This window comes from Heloderma suspectum, chromosome 3 (assembly GCF_057233095.1).
Source record: "Heloderma suspectum isolate Gila_16-S chromosome 3, 16-S_ref, whole genome shotgun sequence".
Taxonomy (NCBI): domain Eukaryota; kingdom Metazoa; phylum Chordata; class Lepidosauria; order Squamata; family Helodermatidae; genus Heloderma; species Heloderma suspectum.
Genome location: NC_139460.1, coordinates 2,544,758 through 2,565,240, shown reverse-complemented (window position 1 = coordinate 2,565,240; position 20,483 = coordinate 2,544,758). Strand labels below are relative to the sequence as shown.

The 20,483-nt window shown below is 50.1% G+C and overlaps 1 protein-coding gene across 1 annotated transcript; it reads right to left on the bottom strand.

The window, feature by feature from the left end:
* Positions 1 to 687: 687 nt before the first annotated feature.
* CHRNA10 (cholinergic receptor nicotinic alpha 10 subunit) lies at positions 688 to 15,659 on the bottom strand. The gene is made up of 4 exons (XM_084842168.1): positions 15,348 to 15,659; positions 5,963 to 6,117; positions 4,019 to 4,551; positions 688 to 1,417 (listed from the first exon to the last, which is right to left on the bottom strand). The coding sequence occupies exons 1-4, from the start codon at positions 15,579 to 15,581 to the stop codon at positions 786 to 788; spliced, it is 1,554 nt and encodes a 517-aa protein (XP_084698294.1). The 5' UTR covers positions 15,582 to 15,659; the 3' UTR covers positions 688 to 785.
* Between the last annotated feature and the right edge of the window lie 4,824 nt (positions 15,660 to 20,483).

Sequence of the window (20,483 nt, the reverse complement as noted above, 5' to 3'; positions counted from 1 at the left end):
AATGATTTGTTGTGTGCTTTACTGTGCCAAGTAAAGCCCAAATCTGCATTCTACATAAATTATGCAAATAACTTCACAACCAATGTGGTTTGGGCACAGTTGCTTAGTTGCATAATTTATTCTGTTCTATTAGCCACAGAGGAAGGATAGGAAGCTACAAAGAAGACTAAGCACCCATCCCTTGACCACTGGGCATCCTGCTTTGCTCCCACAAAACACACAAGATTTTGTGGCTTCACAGGCAACATTTTCAGGCTGGTCTCCATAAGTGCTAGAAACTTGTTGGGGTTTGTTTGGTTGGTTTTGGAGGGAAAGGGTTGAATGGCCAGTCATATTTGCAGAATGCAGCACTCAGTGTCAGACTCGGATATCTATCTCTGTGGTAGCAAATGCTGAAATGCTCCAAGAGCAATGCAGGGAAAAGGGATGCGGGAATACACGGGTGGGGGCCAGCTACTTGTGCAAGGTCCAAGCCGACACCTCTAGTTCGCTGGGATGACGCATGTGCAGCAGCAGCGGCCGCAGCTTTCATAGCACTGCTGAGTGCCGGCCCAAGACATTTGCTGCTGGGCTACCACCCGTGCCAAGAGCTGCACCCCAGCATCATCTGCAGGCCACGAGGACCTCGGGGCTCACCTCTCGGGCGGGCGAGGCTGGTCCCCGGGTGCCCCAAAGTGTGCCGGCCCAGGCGGTGGCTGGCGCTGCTTGTGCACATGGGCCGAGCCGGGTGGCTCCCTGGCTGGCGGCGAGCAAGAGGCCGCCATCGCCGTCTTCCATGGGCGGGGTCAGAGGGCCTTGCCCATGATCAGCACACTCATGATGAAGACCATGGCGAAAAACACCCACATGAAGAAGCGGTCCATCACCTTGGCCACTTTCTTCCACTCGCCCGTCCGCCTGGAGGCCGCCTTCTGGTCGCGGAAGCAGCCGGCGATGTACTCCACGTTCTGGAGGATGCTGCCGTGCTGGCACAGGCACTGGCACTGGCCCTGGGCACAGCGGGGGCGCTGCTGATGCTCCGCACCCTCCCTGCCGCTGCCCTCCGGGTCCACATCTTGCCCAGCCTCGCCCCAGGGCGGCCATGCAGCTGGGCTGCCGAGCCCCCGCGACTTGGACCGGCCTTTCTCTTGAGGAGGTGCGCCATGGGCTCCCGCAGCCTTGCCTGGGGAGCCCTCCCCGGGGGCATGGCTGGGGGGGCCCCGGGCCCCGGGGAGGGGATGTGGCTCCGGCCGGGGGCTCCTGCAGCTCTCGCCCACCTCGTAGACGAAGAAGAGGCGTGCCATGTGCCGCAGTATGATGGTCCGGGCCCAGCCGGGGACGGGCCTTGCGCCAGGGCCGCAGTGGTGGATGTTCATGATGAAGATGGTCAGGGCGGTGGAGGCCGTGATCATGGTCATGGTGGCGATGTAGTACTTCCCTGGGGGCGACAGGAGCGGGATAAGCGGCCCCGCACGGGCTGGCTCCTTGTGCCTCACCCAGCCCGGGCAGACGCAGCTGGCCTCGCCAGCCGCCTCTGGGCCAGGGCGGGCATGGCACAAGGAGCAGCCCTTGCCTGCTGCGTGGCGCCGGAGCAGAAGCAGCGCCGGCGGGGCAGGGGCAGAAGCACCCAGGGGCCGCACTGCAGCGGGTGCTGGGGCCAAGCTGAACAGGGCACGCCAACATGCCCACGTGCCCTCGCCGGACAGCCCTCCCTGCCTGCAGCCGGCCTGAGGAGGGGCGCTTCAGCCTTGCAGGACTGGCGGGGGCGCAACTGCGCAAAAGGTGGGGAGCCACCAACCCATTTATGGTCCGGGAAAGGGGGTGGGGCCGGGGGGGCAGTGCCGTGTGGGGAACCTCCCAGAGGCCAGCTTTGGTCCACAGGCCGGAGGTTCCACAGCCCTGCTCTGGTGGATGAGAGCGTCACACCAACAGGGTGGGCCGAACACCCAGGAAAAAACAAGGCCCCTGCCTAGTTTCCCGGGGCTTCTGAAGCCTCCCCCACGCTGCCCCCACACACTTCAACCCACTGAATATATACTCTAATCTTTTGCACATGGGTGCAAGCACAATCGACGCAGTGCGAGTGTGTATGCGTGCATACACAGGTCTAACAACACAGGCACGTGCATGCACACACTGCCTGCACCACCACAAAGGGCTGTGAGCGCCATGTGTCTGGGGGAGGAGATGGTTGGATATGGGAACTGGGTGCTTTTTAGAACGTTCCCCACACTGTTTCATTCCTTGATCATATATGTTAGATACATGCATGCATGCATGCATGCACACGCACACGCACACCGAGAGAGATGGGTCACGGTGGGGGTTGGGTGCTAGACCTGTAGTTTGTGGCCTGGCTCCCCTTCTTGCGTTATTTTCTCTGCATGTACTTTGGGTTTGTGCTGTGGAATCCCTCACTGGGCTTGGGGATAATCTTGGCCTCAGTGTTCCACATCTCTAAAATGGGACAGTGGAGGATGGTGGCTCTGATTTCAGTGGGGATGTGGATCCATTCCGGGTTTGAGTCAGAACCAGTCAGAACTCAAAAGGAGCTATCCAGGGTGCTGAACCCTAGAGGGTCAGCACCTTGGATAGCTCTTTTTAGTGTTCTGGCTGGTTCTGACTCAAACCCAACATGGATTCACTGCCCCACTGAAATCAGAGCCATCAGCCTCCACTGAAATGGGCTGAGTGTTTTCTAGAGTGCCTTCCACACGCTTAGGGTGCCATCCTCTGCATGTTTAGACAGAAAAAAGTCCTACAACTCCCAGCATTCCACAGCTAACATGGCTGGCTGGGGAATGCCGGGAATTGTAGCACTTTCTCCTGTCCAAATGTGCAGAGGACGGCACCCGCAGTTGCTTAACTATATGCTGCATGAGCGCAGCTTGGCCAGAGGACATATCTTGCCTCACTTCCTCCAGCTCTGCCAGCTCTTTTGTCAGTCCCTCCTTTCTGATGGTAGCACAGTTGTGGCGATACGTGGAGGCCTGGCACCATGCAGGGCGGGCAGGCTTGGTGGACGGGGTCTTATGACAGCATGCAACAGCTGTGTGACTTTTGCACCAGCTTCTGTCCCCAAATAGACCTGGAACCACTGAACCCTGCCCGCTCCACCGAGGTACTAGAATGGTTCATTTCAAGAGCTGGCAAGCAACCTACCCTCCGAAGCAGCCCGATCAATTCCTCAGTCCTATACAACATGTGTCTGAGCATCTGTTTTCTGTGAGTTCTCTGCTCTGCACGTGTTTTGAATTTCTGCCACAAAAACCTATTTATATTGGATCGGTCTAGTTCTTTCTAAACCGACGCTCATGGACAGACAGTGTTCCAATTAGCAGGGAAGAGCTGATGCTAGGCAAACACAGGATGGGGTGTGGGTGGGTGAGTGGGGATTAGTGAGCCCACCCTGCCCCGGCCTTGCAAGGCTAGTGGCAATTGGAGATGCCTGATGAATTGATTAAAAGTAGCAGCCCTGCATTTATATCACATTTGCCATATAATTTGCAATACTAAGGATGGCAGCCTCTCTCTAGTTGAAATGGCATATATAATATATAAATAATGACTGAGCTAATCGACAAATATTCATCTGAGATCCAGTTATCTTGGGTGCGCTGCAAATGTCAAGGCACCAAGGATTTGCCCTTTGAATCTTGGGCTCTGTAACTGTTCCTGCATTCCCATAGAGCAGCCTCCTCCAACGTGCTGCCCTCCCGGTGTGTTGGACTAAAATTCCCAACATCCACAGGCAACTGATGGAACTCACTGCCACAAGGCGAGGTGCTGGCCACAAGGCTGTCCTGTCCTCCACAAATCTGTCTCCCAATGGCTATTGGCTATGAGAGCTGCAACGGGAGGCTCCATGTTCAGGTGCAGTCTACCTCAATTTTCCATGCTGGCTATAAACAACAGGGCAAGGCCATCCCCAGATCTCCCTGCTGAGGAACTTTCCCTGCATGAGGAGGGGTGGTGAGGGCTGACCCTGGCTCTCCTGCCCCAGAAGGGCCATTCCGGTCCTCCCTGCAGGCCTGCTTACCAATGAGCGGCACGTTCTCCGAGGGGGGCATGCTCTCAGCCACCAGCAGCTGGAAGACGGTCAGGGCCAGAAGCACCGTCACGCCCAGGGAGACCTTCTCCCCAGAGTCGGCCGGGAGGTAGAAGCCTAGTGGGGCAAGGAAGGAGATCATGACGCAAGGGAGGAGGAGGTTGAAGATGTAGAAGGAGGCCCGCCTCTTCAACAGCAGTGTGTAGGTGACATCCGGGTAAGGCTCCGAGCAGCAGCCGTAGGTGACCACGTTCCGCCGGGCCGGCATCCCCAGCACCTCCCACTCCACGTTCGCCACGAAGTCCGTGAGGTCGCCCGTCTCCTGCTTGTTGAGGAGGTCGATCTGGTTGCCGTTGTACGTCCAGGAGCCGAAGGTCAGGCGGCACTGCTGCCCATCGAAGGGGAAGTAGGAGACGTCCACCTTGCAGGAGCTCTTGGTGATGGCTGGGGAGTCCCACATGATCTGCCCATCGTAGCGGATGACCACGTTGGTCTCCATGGAGCCGGTGAACTGGTCATCGGCACTAAGGAGGCAAGGAGAGGAAAGGGATGAGAGTCCCACCGCACACCGTGGAGGCGTCCAAACATTTGGGGCTGGGGGGGCAGGGTTTAAGCAAGTGTCATGGGTGCTATGGGGGGCCGGCCATTCACAAGTTGATTGCAGTGCTGGGTGCAGCCAATCACAAAACACCCAGTTCACAGAACGGCAAACTGGTGAGGCTAAAAGAGAAGTCACTTGCCTGAGATCCTGAATAAAGTTGTTGGGTGGCTGGAGGCCTGTCGTGTTGAGAATTCTAGAAGTCCGTTTTCCCATCAGTCGTTCCCTTGCACCAATCGGCTCTCCTATGGAGTCTATATTGGGTCCGGAGCCCCCAGCCTCGTGCCAACGCTGGCCCTTAAGATGGATTGCCCAGGAGGCCCCACCCCTTCCCCTGGCCCTGCCCCCTTCCCTCCCTCCCACCCACCACCAACCACTGGGCAGTTCACGGCCTTTGTGCCTCCCCCCACCCCCCTTCTGAAGGGCTGAAACAGCGCTCCTGAAACTGAGTTACTGGCAGGGAGAGCCTGAAGCTACAACACGCAGATATTTTGGCCCCGCCTCCTTTGCCTTCAGCCCCACCCACTTGGCCTCCGGGCCTGCCCTCCCTGGAATGCGGCCCCTGAGAACGTCTCTGAAACGGGACTGGAAGGGGTTCCCCACCCTCGTCTCCCCTCTGGTCCCAGGGTGGTGCTGTGCTATCCTGATGGGCCAATGCTCCTGCTGTGCTGGCTGTGCCTAGAAGCCCTTCCGTGCTGGGCAGTGCTGAGGGGCTGCGCAGCTATGCAAGCAACCCAGGAGGCTGCTTGAAGCAGCAACGCACTGCATGTGAGCCGCAAGAACCTGGGCCCTGCTGGGTCAGTCCCAATCTAGCTCAGTCCCCTCTTTCTGACAGCAGCCAGCCAGATGCCTCTTGGGAAGGAGGGTGCGGCTCTCTGGCTCTGAGCCTGGCAGCTCCGTTGAGCTCTCGGGGCTGCCACCTGCCGATCCGCCCTCACTGGCCCGGTTCCCTCCAAATGCGCGGGCCTGCCACGCCCCTCGTTTCCAGCTGCTGTGGCCTCTGGGGAGGGCTGCCAGAGATTGGCTGCTCCTCCCCCACCAATCTAATTTTAAAGGCCACGTAGTTATTCCGTGTTTATCTCACCCCATCCTCCAATTTGCCCTTCCACAGCCCTGTACCAGGCGGGTCGGGTTGAGAAGCGGGGACTAGCCCAAGTCTCCCAGGGAGCTCCGTGGCTCAGTGGAGATTTGAGCCTGGGTCTCCCCAGCCTTAGGCAGGCACCATAACCACTGCATGGCAGGGCCCCCTTTAAAGGGCCGTCTGCACTGCTAGGACGTCGGACTCCTGACCTCTGGCAGAGCCCAGAAGCTCTCTCTTCGCACTCGGTGAAACCCACTTGTTATACAGGACAATGTCAGGCCTCCAGACGTAGCTGCTGGGTATCCGGATAGTGTCAATGCCATCGTAAGCCTCCTTGTCCCAGCTGAGGTAGGCATCTACCCACACCTGCCGGATCCACAGGTAAGCAGTCAAGATCTGATTCCTCTCATCCTGGAACAGAAGAGAAAGAACGACTCCAGAGGTCAGCCAGCAAAAAAGGCAACGGGCATTGTTATTATTTGCAGCTGTGAAATGCAGCTGATTCTGGGGTGGAGCTTGGCCAGTGCCGTTGCTACTCTTCCCACTCCACTTCCCCAAGTGGTAGGACTTTCTAGAGGCAGCCCGATCTGTGGGGAGCTGTTTCTGTAAGATCCGTTTATTTGCAAATATCCAAACTTCAGCACAAGGGAGCAGACAAACATCGCGATGGATAGGGCTAGATGGATAGCGCTAGTGTTCAATGCAGCACCAAAATACTCCCGCCCCGCCCCCCCAAGCAACAAAACGTGTGCTTAGAACCCCCTAAGGCTCCCAGCCCGCTGCGAAACTCAGACGTCAACTGCCTTGGTTGCGTTGTCTGTGTTGCACTTCCCAAACTGTTTCAGTCCCCACTCAAGCAGTGAGCATGTCCAATAGGTAGTAGTCAAATGCCATCTTTCATCTAAGCAAACATCTTGAGGAAAGCCTCTTTAGCTGTGAGCTTTAACAAGTCAGGGAAAGTGGCCATCTCCTCTCTTGGCGTGGCCATGGGCATCTCTACACCAGCCTAAAATCCAGCATTTGACTCCCTTTTTCACCCACTTCCTTTCCCCCACTCCCCTTCTCCCCATATCTGAGTCTTCCTTATCTTTCATTATCACTCCTCTTCTTGCCACTTTTCCTCTTTTCACAGAGGGAACTCAAGTGGAAGACAAAGGGGTAATTTGATAGCTCATAATCTGCGATCTGTTTAAAAACGGAACAAAGGGCATTTAGTTCAGGAGACGCTCTGGAGGATCACGGCATCAGCTAAAGAGCCCACAAACTTCCGTGATTGAGCCATCTCAATAGCAGGATAAAAGCTCAGTGTGAAGGAGCTTTTCTCACTCCATGTGAAGTGAGCTCACTAGGTGCTCCTGAGAGCTCCAACGGAATTGGGTGTGTGTGGCCTGAGTACTCCCAGCAGCTGTGGGCAGGAAGCTCCAGTCTGTTTCCTGCCTCCCAGCTGAGCAGAGCAGAGGAAACTGCCCCAGCTGGTCCAGGGACTACAGAAGCAAGCAAGCTCCCAGAGATTGAGCAACCAGACCGCGTGAACAGGGGGAGCAAACAGGAGTTGGCCAGGGGAGTTCGGCAGGGGAGGTCAAGGGGCAGGCCCCTAACATTTTTTTTTCATTTATTTGTCTTGTAACACACACTTCCACACCAGGGGGACTCTGCTTTTAACCTCTACTGAGTGGAGGAGCAGGCACAGGCTAGTCTAGAACAATCAGAAAGCTAGATACAAAAAGAGAATAGAGGCTATGGAAGGACAAGACTCTCCAGTGGTGGTGACCTGCAAGGTGTGTGCCATGTTTGTTTTCTTTCCTGAGAACAACATGGCCTACACCTGCAACAAGTGCAAGTTGATCACGCAGCTGGAAGAAAAAGTAAGAGGACTGGAGCGGCGACTGTCGACCCTCCGGGGAATAAGAGAACACGAAGAGTTCTTGGACATAATGGGGGAACTACAGCAGCAAAGGGAAGACCAGAAGCTTGAAGAGCAACAGCAAGCTGAGGTTGAAGTGGGAAATGCTGAGGTGAGGAAAAATGGAGTACAGGATACTCCTTGGAAAAGGGTGACAGTTAGGAGAAGAAGAACTAGACACCACTCTGCACCAGTGGAAGCAGTGGCGCTGTGGAACCGATTCCAGGTACTTAAGGATGAGACTGGAGAACAGCCTGGACAGGAAGAATCACATAAGAGTGAGCAAGAGGCTGAAGGTCAGTCAAGCAGAGGCGATGAAACCCAGGCCTACAACAAGAAGAGAAGAGTAGTAGTAGTGGGAGACTCCTTGCTGTGTGGGATCGAGACCCAAGTATGTTGTGAAGACCCGTGGACTCGCCAGGTATGTTGTCTCCCAGGAGGATGGATTAGAGATGTGACTTGCCTGCACTCATAAAGCCCACTGACAGGTATCCCTTTCTTCTCATCCATGTGGGAACAAATGAAACCGCCAAGCGGAGCTACGAAGAGATCACATCAGACTTTGAAGCTTTGGGAAGGAAACTCCAGAACTTTGGGGCCCAGATAGTTTTCTCATCCATCCTTCCAGTAGTTAGAAAAGGGATAGAAAGGGAAAGAAAAATATTCTAGGTGAATGAGTGGCTATGAAGGTGGTGCCGGCACGAGAGATTTGGATTCTGGGACCACAGTCTATACTTCCTGGAATCCTGAGACTTGGTGAGATGACTCATGACTGGAATACAGCAATTGAAGGATATAACTTGTTCAAAAAGAACAGGAGGAACAGAAAGGGAGGTGGGGTTGCACTGTATGTGAAAAATACCTATCTCTGCACAGAAATACAGGAGGAGGAGCTTGGTAGCCCCATTGAGAGCATCTGGGTTGAAATAAATGGAGCAAAGAATAAAAGGAACCTGGTGGTCGGAGTCTACTACCGGCCACCCAATCAAGGAGAAGACAAGGATGAAACTTTTGAAAAGCAAATAGCCAATGTTTCAAGGAAGCATGATGTAGCGGTCATGGGGGGCCTCAATTTCCCTGATCCTTGTTGGGAGACAAATTCTGCAAAACATGGCCCCTCCAGGAAATTCCTGACTTGCGTGGCAGATAACTTCCTCCTACAGAAAGTAGAGGAAGGAACTAGAGGATCGGCTGTCCTTGACTTGATCCTAACCAACAGAGATGACTTAGAGGATAAAGTAGCAGTTACAGGAACTCTGGGGGAAAGCGACCATGTTGCACTTGAGTTCTTGCTTCTAAGGGAAGCAAAAGCTGAGTGTAGTCAAACGCGTACCCTGGATTTTAGGAGAGCTGATTTTAATAAACTCAGAACAATGATCAGTAAGGTCCCATGGCAAGCAATGCTAGCGAGAAAAGGAGTCCAAGATGGGTGGGAGCGTTTAAAAAAGGAAATTCTCAAGGCACAATCACAAACAATTCCAACAAGAAGAAAAGGTGGAAGACAACAGAAGAAGCCAATGTGGCTTCACAAAAAGCTTCGGGATGACCTGAAAACAAAAAAGGACACATATAGGAAGTGGAAAGAAGGCCAAGTAACAAAGGAAGAGTACAGGCAGGTAGCACAGAATTGCAGGGATGGCGTCAGGAAGGCTAAAGCTGAGAACGAGCTGAGGTTAGCGAGGGAGGCTAAAAACAGCAAAAAAGCTTTCTTCAGCTACGTGCATAGTAAAAGGCAGAGGAAAGAAAGGGTGGTTCAGCTATTAAATAAGGATGGCAAAACGATAACAGATGACAAAGAAAAGGCAGAGGTGCTCAATTCCTACTTTGGCTCAATCTTCTCCCCAAAGAGGGTCTATGACCCCCCTGGCAAAGGCGAAGTACGGGCTGAAGGGGCAGGATCGCAGCTTGAGATCGATTGGCATATGGTCAAGGAACACCTAATGACTCTGAATGAGTTCAAATCTCCAGGGCCAGATGAACTGCATCCTAGAGTCATAAAGGAACTGGCAGAAGAACTCTCAGAACCGCTGTCTATTCTCTTTGAGAAATCATGGAGGACGGGGGAAGTGCCAGATGACTGGAGGAGGGCTAATGTTGTCCCTATCTTCAAAAAGGGTAAAAAGGGGGAACCTGGGAACTACAGACCAGGCAGTCAGACATCAATCCCTGGGAAAATTCTGGAGCAGATGATAAAGCAATCAGTCTGTAAGCACCTGGAAAACAATGCAGTGGTTATTTATTTATTTATTTATTGCATTTATACCCCGCCTTTCTCCCTCTCGCAAGGAACTCAAGGCGGCTTACATTATCCTCCTCCTCACCGTTGTATCCTCACAACAACAACCCCGTGAGGTAGGTTGGGCTGAGAGTCTGTGACTGGCCCAAAGTCACCCAGTGAGCTTCCATGGCCAAGTGGGGACTAGAACCCGGATCTCCCGGCTCCCAGTCCGTCACTCTCACCACTACACTACACTGTGTTGGCTTCGAGTACACTGGTTACTCGAAGCCAACATGGATTTCTCAAGAACAAGTCCTGCCAGACGAAACTGATCTCACTTTTTGATCAAGTAACTTCCCTTGTGGACTGTGGGAATGCTGTAGACATCATCTACCTCTACTTCAGCAAAACTTTCAACAAAGTGCCCCATGATACCCTGATGAGCAAACTAGCTCAAAGTGGGGTAGATGAAAGAACGATCCAGTGGATCCACAGTTGGCTATAGAATTGGACTCAAAGAGTGCTTATCAATGGGACCTTCTCAAACTGGGGAGAGGTAACGAGTGGGGTACCGCAGGGCTCAGTCCTGGGCCCAGTGCTGTTCCACATTTTTATGAATGACTTGGAGGAGGAGGCGCAGGGAATGCTGATCAAATCTGCAGATGACACAAAAGTGGGTGGGATAGCTAATACTTTGGAAGACAGAAACAAAATTCAAAGTGATCTGGATAGACTGGAGCGCTGGGCAGAAAATAACAGAATGACATCTAACAGGGATAAATGCCAAGTTCTGCACCTAGGAAAAAGAAACCAAAGGCACAGTTCCAAGATGGGGGATATGTGGCTCAACAACACTACAAGCAATAATGATCTTGGAATTGAGGTAGATCACAAGCTGAAGATGAGCCAACAATGTGATGTGGCTGCAAAAAAGGCCAATGCTATTTTGGGCTGTGTTAATAGAAGCATAGCTTCCAAATCCTGGGAAGTACTAGTTCCCCTCTACTCAGCCCTGGTTAGGCCTCATCTGGAGTACTGTGTCCAGTTCTGGGCACCACATTTTAAGAAGGATGCAGACAAGCTGGAGAGGGTTCGGAAGAGGGCTACAAAGATGATCAGGGGCCTGGAAACAAAGCCCTATGAAGAGAGACTGAAAGAACTGGGCATGTTTAGCCTTGAGAAGAGAAGACTGAGGGGAGATATGATAGCGCTCCTCAAGTCCTTGAAAGGTTGTCCCAAAGAGGAAGGCCAGGATCTCTTCTCGATCATCCCAGAGTGCAGGACACGGAATCATGGGCTCAAGTGACAGGAAACCAGATTCCGGCTGAACATCAGGAAAAACTTCCTGAGTGTTACAGCAATACGACAATGGAACCAATTCCCTAGGGAGGTGGTGGGCTCTCCCACACTGGAGGCATTCAGTACAAGGCTGGACAGCCATCTGTCAGGGATGCTCTGACCTGGATTCCTGCATTGAGCAGGGGGTTGGACTCGATGGCCTTGTAGGCCCCTTCCAGCCCTACTATTCTATGATTCTATGAGCCCCATAGCAATATGTTTCCAATACAAAATGTTCTGTTGAGATTGGCAGTGGGGCAGAGGGATTCAAGTGGGCAGCAAGGGGCCTAATGCAAGCTCTCCATCTTGGAAAAGAGAACTGGAACTAGTCCAAAGGCAACCAAAACAAACAAAAACTGTGGCAGTACCCCAGCCACGTAAGTTGACCACGCCAATCTTGGTAGTCAAAGAATGAGAACATGAGAATTGCTGTGCTGGATCAGGCCCAAGGGGGCCAGCTAGTCCAGTATCCTGTTTCCCACAGTGGGCAACCAGATGCCCCAACAGGGTGTCTACGAGCAGGACATGAATCCTTCCCAGTGACTGGTATTGAGTGACATGGTGCCTCTGACACTGGGCATAGCATATAGGTGCCATCTTTAGTCCCCTTCATGGATCACTGCCTTGTTGTAGTGAAGGGGCTTGCGTAACTCAGTGAAGCCATAAGCTATGCCGTGCAGGGCCACCCAAGACGGACAGGTCATGGCGGAGAGTTCTGACAAAGTGTGGTCCACTGGAGAAGGAAATGGCAACCCACTCCAGTATTCTTGCCAAGAAAACCCCATGCAATGTACCACAAGGCTAAAAGAGATGACGCCGGAAGATGAGCCCCTCAGGTCGGAAGGTGTCCAATATACTACTGGGGAAGAGCAGAGGGGATTTCCAAGTAGCGCCAGAAAGAGTGAAGCGGCTGGGCCAAAGCCGAAAGGACACTCAGCTGTGGATGCGTCTGGTGGTGAAAAGAAAGTCCGATGCTGTAAAGAACAATATTGTTTAGGAACCTGGAATGTAAGATCAATGAATCAAGGTAAGCTGGAGGTGGTCAAATATAAGATGGCAAGATTGAACATCAACATCTTGGGAATCAGCGAACTAAAATGGACAAGCATGGGCGAATTTAATTCAGGTGACCATCATATCTACTACTGTGGGCAAGAATCCCTTAGAAGAAATGGAGTAGCACTCATAGTCAATAAAAGGGTGGGAAAAGCAGTACTGGGGTACAATCTCAAAAACGACAGAATGATCTCAGTACGAAGCCAAGGCAAACCATTCAACATCACAGTAATTCAAGTCTATGCCTCAACCACTGAGGCCGAAGAAGCTGAGGTTGATAGGTTCTATGAAGACCTACAACACCTTCTAGAACTAACACCAAAAAAAGATGTCCTCTTCATCATAGGGGATTGGAATGCTAAAGTGGGAAGTCAAGAAATCACTGGGATAACAGGCAAGCATGGCCTTGGTGTACAAAATGAAGCAGGACAAAGGCTAATCGAATTTTGCCAAGAGAACACGCTGATCATAGCAAACACTCTTTTCCAACAGCACAAGAGGCGACTCTACACATGGACATCACCAGATGGTCAATATCGAAATCAGATTGATTATGTCCTTTGCAGCCAAAGATGGAGAAGCTCCATACAGTCAGTAAAAACAAGACCTGGAGCTGACTGTGGCTCAGATCATGAGCTGCTTGTTGCAAAATTTCGGCTTAAATTGAAGAACGTAGGAAAAACCACTAAACCATTCAGGTATGACCTCAATCATATCCCTTATGAATATACAGTGGAGGTGAGGAATAGATTTAAGGGATTAGACCTGATAGACAGAGTGCCTGAGGAACTATGGACGGAGGTCTGTAACATTGTTCAGGAGGCAGCAACTCAATCCATCCCAAAGAAAAAGAAAGAAAGCAAAGTGGCTGTCTGATGAGGCTTTACAAGTAGCTGAGGAAAGAAGGGAAGTGAAAAGGAAGGGAGAAAGGGGAAGATATATCCAATTGAATGCAGATTTCCAGAGAATAGCAAGGAGAGACAAGAAGGTATTCTTAAATGAACAATGCAAAGAAATCAAGGAACACAACAGAATGGGAAAGACTAGAGATCTCTTCAAGAAAATCGGAGATCTCAAGGGAACGTTTTGTGCAAAGATGGGCATGATAAAGGACAAAGAAGGCAGGGACCTAACAGAAGCAGATGGGATTAAGAAGAGGTGGAAAGAATACACAGAAGAACTATACAGGAAAGATCTGAATGTCCCTGATAGCCATGATAGTGCGGTCACTGAACTTGAGCCGGACATCCTCGAGAGTGAAGTCAAGTGGGCCTTAGGAAGCATTAGTAACAACAAAGCTAGCGGAGGTGACAGTATTCCAGCTGAGCTATTTAAAATCCTAAAAGATGATGCTGTTAAAGTGCTGCACTCAATATGCCAACAAATTTGGAACACTCAACAGTGGCCGCAAGACTGGAAAAGGTCAGTTTACATTCCAATTCCAAAGAAGGGCAACGCCAAAGAGTGTTCAAACTATCGCACAATTGTGCTAATTTCACATGCCAGCATGGTGATGCTCAAAATCCTACAAGCTAGGCTTCAGCAGTATGTGAACCGAGAACTACCGGAAGTACAAGCTGGGTTCCGAAGAGGCAGAGGAACTAGAGATCAAATCGCCAACATTCGCTGCATCATGGAGAAAGCAAGAGAATTCCAGAAAAATGTCTATTTCTCCTTCATTGACAACGCTAAAGCCTTTGATTGTGTGGATCACAACAAACTGTGGCAAATTCTTAAAGAGATGGGAGTACCAGACCACCTTACCTGTCTCTTGAGAAACCTGTACGAGGGCCAAGAAGCAACAGTAAGAACCAGAGATGGAAGAACCGAGTGGTTCAAAATTGGGAAAGGAGTACGACAAGGCTGCATACTGTCACCCTGCTTATTTAACTTATATGCAGAGTACATCATGAGAAATGCCGGGTTGGATGAATCAGAGGTCGGAATTAAGATTGCTGGGAGAATTATCAACAACCTCCGATATGCAGACGATACGACCCTAATGGCAGAAAGCGAAGAGGATCTCAAGAGCCTCTTGTTGAGGGTGAAAGAGGAGAGTGCAAAAGCTGGTTTGAAACTCAACATTAAAAAAACAAAGATCATGGCATCTGGCCCCATCACTTCCTGGCATATAGAAGGGGAAGAAATGGAAGCAGTGACAGATTTTACTTTCTTGGGCTCCAAGATCATCGCAGACGGTGACTGTAGCCCTGAAATTAAAAGACGCTTGCTCCTTGGGAGGAAAGCTATGGCCAACCTAGACAGCATAGTAAGAAGCAGAGACATCACCTTGCCAACAAAGGTCCGTCTAATCAAAGCTATGGTTTTCCCAGTAGTAACGTATGGCTGTGAGAGCTGGACTATAAGGAAGGCTGAGCGCCAAAGAATTGATGCTTTCGAACTGTGGTGCTGGACTCTTACGAGTCCCCTGGACTGCAAGGAGGTCAAATCAGTCCATCCTAAAGGAAATCAACCCTGACTGCTCATTGGAAGGACAGAGACTGAAGCCGAAGCTCCAATATTTTGGCCACCTAATGCGAAGAGAAAACTCCCTGGAAAAGACCCTGATGCTGGGAAAGACTGAAGGCAAAAGGAGAAGGGGACGGCAGAGGATGAGATGGCTAGATAGCATCATGGATGCAATGAATATGAACTTGAGCACGCTCCGGGAGAGAGCGCAGGACAGGAAGGCCTGGCGTGCTCTGGTCCACGGGGTCACGAAGAGTCGGACATGACTGAACGACTGAACAACAACAACCATCATTAGTAGCCATGGATACCCATTGATGGCCTCCTCCTCCTCCTCCATGAAGTTGTGTAATCCCTTTTTGAAGCCATCCAAGTTGGTGGCCATCATGCTGCCTTGAGGAAGCCGAGCCACCCCACCGCCCCACCACCAGAACCACCATTCTGGTGGTGGGGCGGGGGTGGGGGAATGGCTCAGCTTCCTCAAGGCAGCATGATGGCTACCAGCTCACCGTGTGAGCTGAGTGGGGCGCTTCTGTCCCCTTGCAATGGGGCACAAGCCTTGGTTAATGTGGGGCTGCAGAATCCATACAACGAAGTAGCTCCAACCCTTGCCCACTAAGTCACCTGGCTAAACCCTGAAGGTGTAACCTGCCTTACCATGTCGATGATTTGGGAGAGGGTGACCTGAAGCGTGACATTGAGGGCTCGGTCAGTGTCTTCTGCTGGCCGCAGAGCGCTGGAGTAGTTGGCAAACAGATTGTTGAGCAGCTTGTATGCGAACTTGCCCTGTGCCCCTGAGCTGCCTGGAAAAGGGAAGACCAAGTTGCGGAGGGGGGAGAGAAAGAAAAACAAAGCAAAGCTCAAGGAGTCTGAAGGAAAATGGAGCTTCATTCAGTCCTTGTATCTCTTGTCTACTATCACATATTAATCATATCACTAGGGTATATCCAGAAGCCAGTCAGATTTCAGAGCACGCTGTTACCAAGTTTGATGGATTGAATGGGGCATTTAAGGGAATGCCAGATATTAAGGGGGTAGTCTTACATTGATCCCACTTCTAGTCACCACTTGTGGGTGGGTTCTCTTTACCCGAGGGGGGAGGGGTCTCTCTCCCTCCCTTCTTCTAACCAGTACCTATGCTCCTGCACTGGTGAGGTTCTCCCCAAATCCTTCTTTTCCACACACCCCTGGATGACTACAGAACTCCTTGCCACTGGGTCTGCCTTGCCTAGTCACTGGTCAGGTGCTGTGGCCAGTGTCTCCCGCCAGGTGGCCACCTTTAGGCTCTCACCCACAGCCCTCTGTTGGTGTATTGCGATGCTTCGCCAATTGCCACGCTCTCAACTGCTGCCACCACGGACCCCTTTGGAGCGGCTTTCTTCCTTTTGGGTAGAGTTGCCGAGTCATCCAAGGGCAGACGAGTGTGAGTCAGTCCCAGCACAAAGTCAGTCTGGTGCTACCTCTTGGCTTTGGGGGCTGAGAGGCCCCTTAGGGTGGAACTTCAGGACACAAAGCAAGGCAAACCTCCCTGTGATGGGACAACCCTGTAACTGCTACTGCTACTGTATCACACTGAATTCTGTATGTTTTGTCTTTACAGCAACACTGTAAGGTTATTTTGTTGATCCATTTTACAAATGGGAAAACTAAGGCTAAGAGGGAGTGACATGCCCAGGGCTCCTTGGCAGATCCATGGGAAAATGGGGGTTTGAACCCAAGCTCTCTCTTCTGTCATCTGGACCCCACCGGCCCTTCTCTTTATGCACCCGTCTCCTCCTTGCTTTAAACTTCTGACTGGCAGAGGGTGCTGCAAAATACATCCTTCCCTCGGCTTGAAAGTTTAATGATGGGTGTCCCGTTTCACTGGCAGGCGCTTCTATTGACATCTTGCAAGATTCGCTTACAGATCAAGACACACCATTTCCAATTACTAACCAGGTGCATTTCCAATGGGCGGCTGCTTTCCTCACAGGGACGATTGAATTGCAATTTAGATGATGGCAATTCCAAAATGTCAGCTCTAAAGGCCAAATTTCTATGGAGCTATTAAGACACCCTCACTTCTATTTAAAGAACGAGACTAATCACAAAGACAAGTGGAGAGGCACTGATGGGGAGAATTCTGCCTGCTCTCCTAGGTGGAAGGTCAGACAAGAAACCTTAGAATCTGCACAGCTCTGGAGCCATCCCATCGCAGGAGGGCTCAGCCCCAGTTTAGGAGCAACGCTCCTTCAAACAAGCTTCAGAGAGGTGCGCTACTAAAATTTTGCAGCTGAGCTGATAAGCCACATTAGCGATGTCCCTGTTCTAATAAGCAAAGAAGAAATCCAGGCTCCCTAAAATGAAGGGGAACGAGCAACAGCATTGGAAAATCTTACCTGGCATCCAGTGCAGCCCCAGTAAAACAACGGAAAGCAGGTAGGGGGGAATGCAGGCGTTCGGAGCCATCTCCACACTAGCCAAGGTTACTGTGGGGGTGGGGCAAAATTTATAAAGCTCCGAAAGAAGAATTTTAAGTTACCCAGAGGACATTTCAGACTCCGCCTCTGTGTGCAGCGTTAGCAAGGAAAGTACAGATAGGCTAACGTTATGCCAAGAAGGTAACCCACAGCATCGGAAGTAGAAAAGGCCACTCAGCTTGCTTTGCCGCATGCAAACAGAATTAGAGTGTGCTGTAGGGCAGGTGCGTGTGTAAACTCTGTTCTGTAATGTAGCCTGTCTTTTCTTTGACAGCCACTGACAGATTTTCCTTACCTAGCCTCGAGTGGAAACACCCCCCCCCCCAAGCTGGAAGTAGATGACATCAAATGGCGGGATGAAGAGGTTTAAAATGAACCTTTAGAAAAACAGGGAAGTATGCATGCAGAACCACTGGAACCTAAGATAATTTGTTAAAGAGAGTGGAAAGAAACAGTACATAAAAAGTAATACATTTGGAACTAGTCATCTGTCTAATTTAGACTGCAGCAAACTCGAAAAGTGTGTGAAGTTTAAGGAGCACTAATTGGTTAAAACAGGTTGTGCAATGAAGATGATAGTCCTGTTTTACAAGGGAAGAAAACCAAAAGATTGTGTTTTATAAATGGACCGTGTTCATGAAGGATTGGACTCTCAGGCCTAAGAAGCAGCTCAATGGCTGAGGGATGGTTGACACTGTGGACCATTAAAAACCACAACGTCTTGTGGCTCCTCAAGGCTGACAGATTAATTGTAGCAGTAGTCTTCAGGGTGCCATAAGACTCTTTGCTGCCTTTGTTGCAACAGACTAACACTGCAGTCTTCTGAAAACTATCGACCACTGTCATTTGTTCCAACCAAGGGAGCACCACGCGCGTATTGGAGGACAGTCCCTGGCCTAGCAGTAGAGGCAGGCAGGTCTGATGCTCCTCCGTACAAGGCTGCTGGATGAGATCCTTCAAAAATTTGAAGTGCAGCATGATCAGCAGGACCACATGACAATCAGCTCTGTGTTTCCTTTTGAATTCTAGCTTTAATAAATGCATGAGGCCATTGTTAATGTGTGCATTGGCTGACACACATGTGGCCACTTAGATGTGCGCCCTGAACTCATGTAATGGAACTTGGGAAAGTTATGATCGGCTCCTCTCTCTCTCTATTTTTGAAAAGGTGTTAAAAGACACATCTTTTCAATCTGGCTTTTGAAATTGCTTTCAGCAGTTTTAATGTTTTAGCATGGTTTTATTATGGGTTTTTGCAGTATTATAGTTTCTTTTTGATCTGTTGTTTACTGCCCTGGTGCCTTCTGTTGAAAGGTGGTACAAAAATACAAATAAACGAATTAATTTTAACTCTACATCACTATTGACTGAATCAGTGCTACTGAAAACAGGTGCTGTGGTATCAGAGGAATCAAGAAGCAAGAGGCAAAGATTTTGAAAGAATAGTATGGTTTAGTAACAACTAAAATATATAAAAAGTTAAGCAATTTATTATGTTTAAATGAAGAGCCAGCATTTATTGGTTAACAAAAAGCTCCCCCATACCATACATGTTAGAGATCCTAGCAAGTGTCTGTGAAACAAAGGCTTACAGAAAACATGCACTTTCTTGTAAATCTGTCTCAGATCTGGTTCCTTGTGCATCTGTCCAAATATGGGTGGGAAGGCCATCACATTTATGATCCAATTGAGGAAGGTTGGGGTGGTTGTGTTGCCCATGAGTGGGCTCTAGGAAGGTATATGGGTAGCAGCAAAGCTAAGAGTGGGTCTGGGGGCGCAAAAAGGCCACAGTTCAAAGCAAAAAGGGGTGGGATTTGAGGGCAAATGGAGAAGGAAGGGTAAATCATGGTAAGGAAGGGAAGACGGGAGAAATGGCCCGGCAGCGTTCATCCGAGGTTCAGATCTATGATGTTTACACCTTGGCAAGAGCCTCCACAATTTTGGGTTACCCTGAAGAGAGAGGTTGCCGGAAGTCCCCCAGCTCTCTGAAGACGGTTTTGAAGCTGCACAGGGGACTGCAGTGGAGAGGGAACCGTCCCTTCCCTACTCCACCGGTGTGGCAGCTCCAGGCAAAGCCTGAAACCCATCACCCGCCAAATGTCTGCAGATCCTCCCCCCCCCCCGCCCCCATTCTGGGTCTGGGTTTTTGGCTCCTAGTGAAGGCACACCTTTTCCCAACAGGTACCCCCAGGAAGGCAATATTGTCTTTTGTGTGAAGGTTTTTTGTACTTTGTACATAGAAATTTTTTAAATGTGATTCACACACATTGTTCAGTAAACGAAGTGATCATGCAGACACTGTATCTTCAACATCTAATCAACATTTTCCCTTTCCCCATAACATCTTGCTTGATGAAGAGATCTGGAGATCTCAAAAGCTTGCACACTTTTGTGACTTTCTGTTGTCCAAATAAAGGTATTACACCAATATGGATTTCACAATAAATGATAATCTTTACGGCACAGGTTTTTGTTCTTTCTATTCAAGTTCCACAAAATGCATCTAGTTTTCTGCAGTTTCCCTTCTTTCTCCAGCACTCTTTCATACCTTTATCATTGAATGGTCCTTCCGTCTTTCCAGCTGCTTTCATACTTCTGCTGAGGAACTCAAATGTTCTTGATGAGTTCACCTGTTCCCAGTGGAGAATCACTGACCCCATCACAGAAAATTCTAACCCGGGGGGATATTACCAAATGTGCCTGTTTACATACATGCAAACCGAACATACATACGAGGAATCTTTGGACTCTGGGTGCTGTGGAAAACCTGACACTCCAAAGGCCAAGTCAGAAACCACAGGCAGGGTCCTAACGCAATTATTTTATTGAAGAAAAATTAAAGAGACAGGAATTAGGAACATACAATTCAAAAGGTGGCTTAAAATCGACATATTACTTGGTGGACTCTTCTATGGCTGTTGGCCTGAGGCAAGAGCTGCAACTTTGCAAGTCACACAAAAAGCAAAGGCCACAAGTAAATTCCAAAATCCACATTAATGAAGTAACTTTATTAGGCCAACTCATAGATCACAAAAAAAAGTACAAGACTTCACGATCTCTTATTCAGGCAAGATGTTACGAGGAGGAGAGAAAGGAATAGAAGGCAGTTTTTTAAAAGCCCGGCTTGGTGTTGAAGTCATGACATTTGCATGGTCAGTCTTAAAGATGAAATGGGGGAGGAGGGTTTGCAAGCAAACTGGGCTGGACCAGGTGATGTGATGGTTTCAGGTTTCACCTGGAGCTGCTGATTGTTAACATGTGCAAACCCTCCTCCCTCATTTCGTCTCAAGACTCTGCCTATGCATCATGATTTCAACATAAAATCAGCCATTCC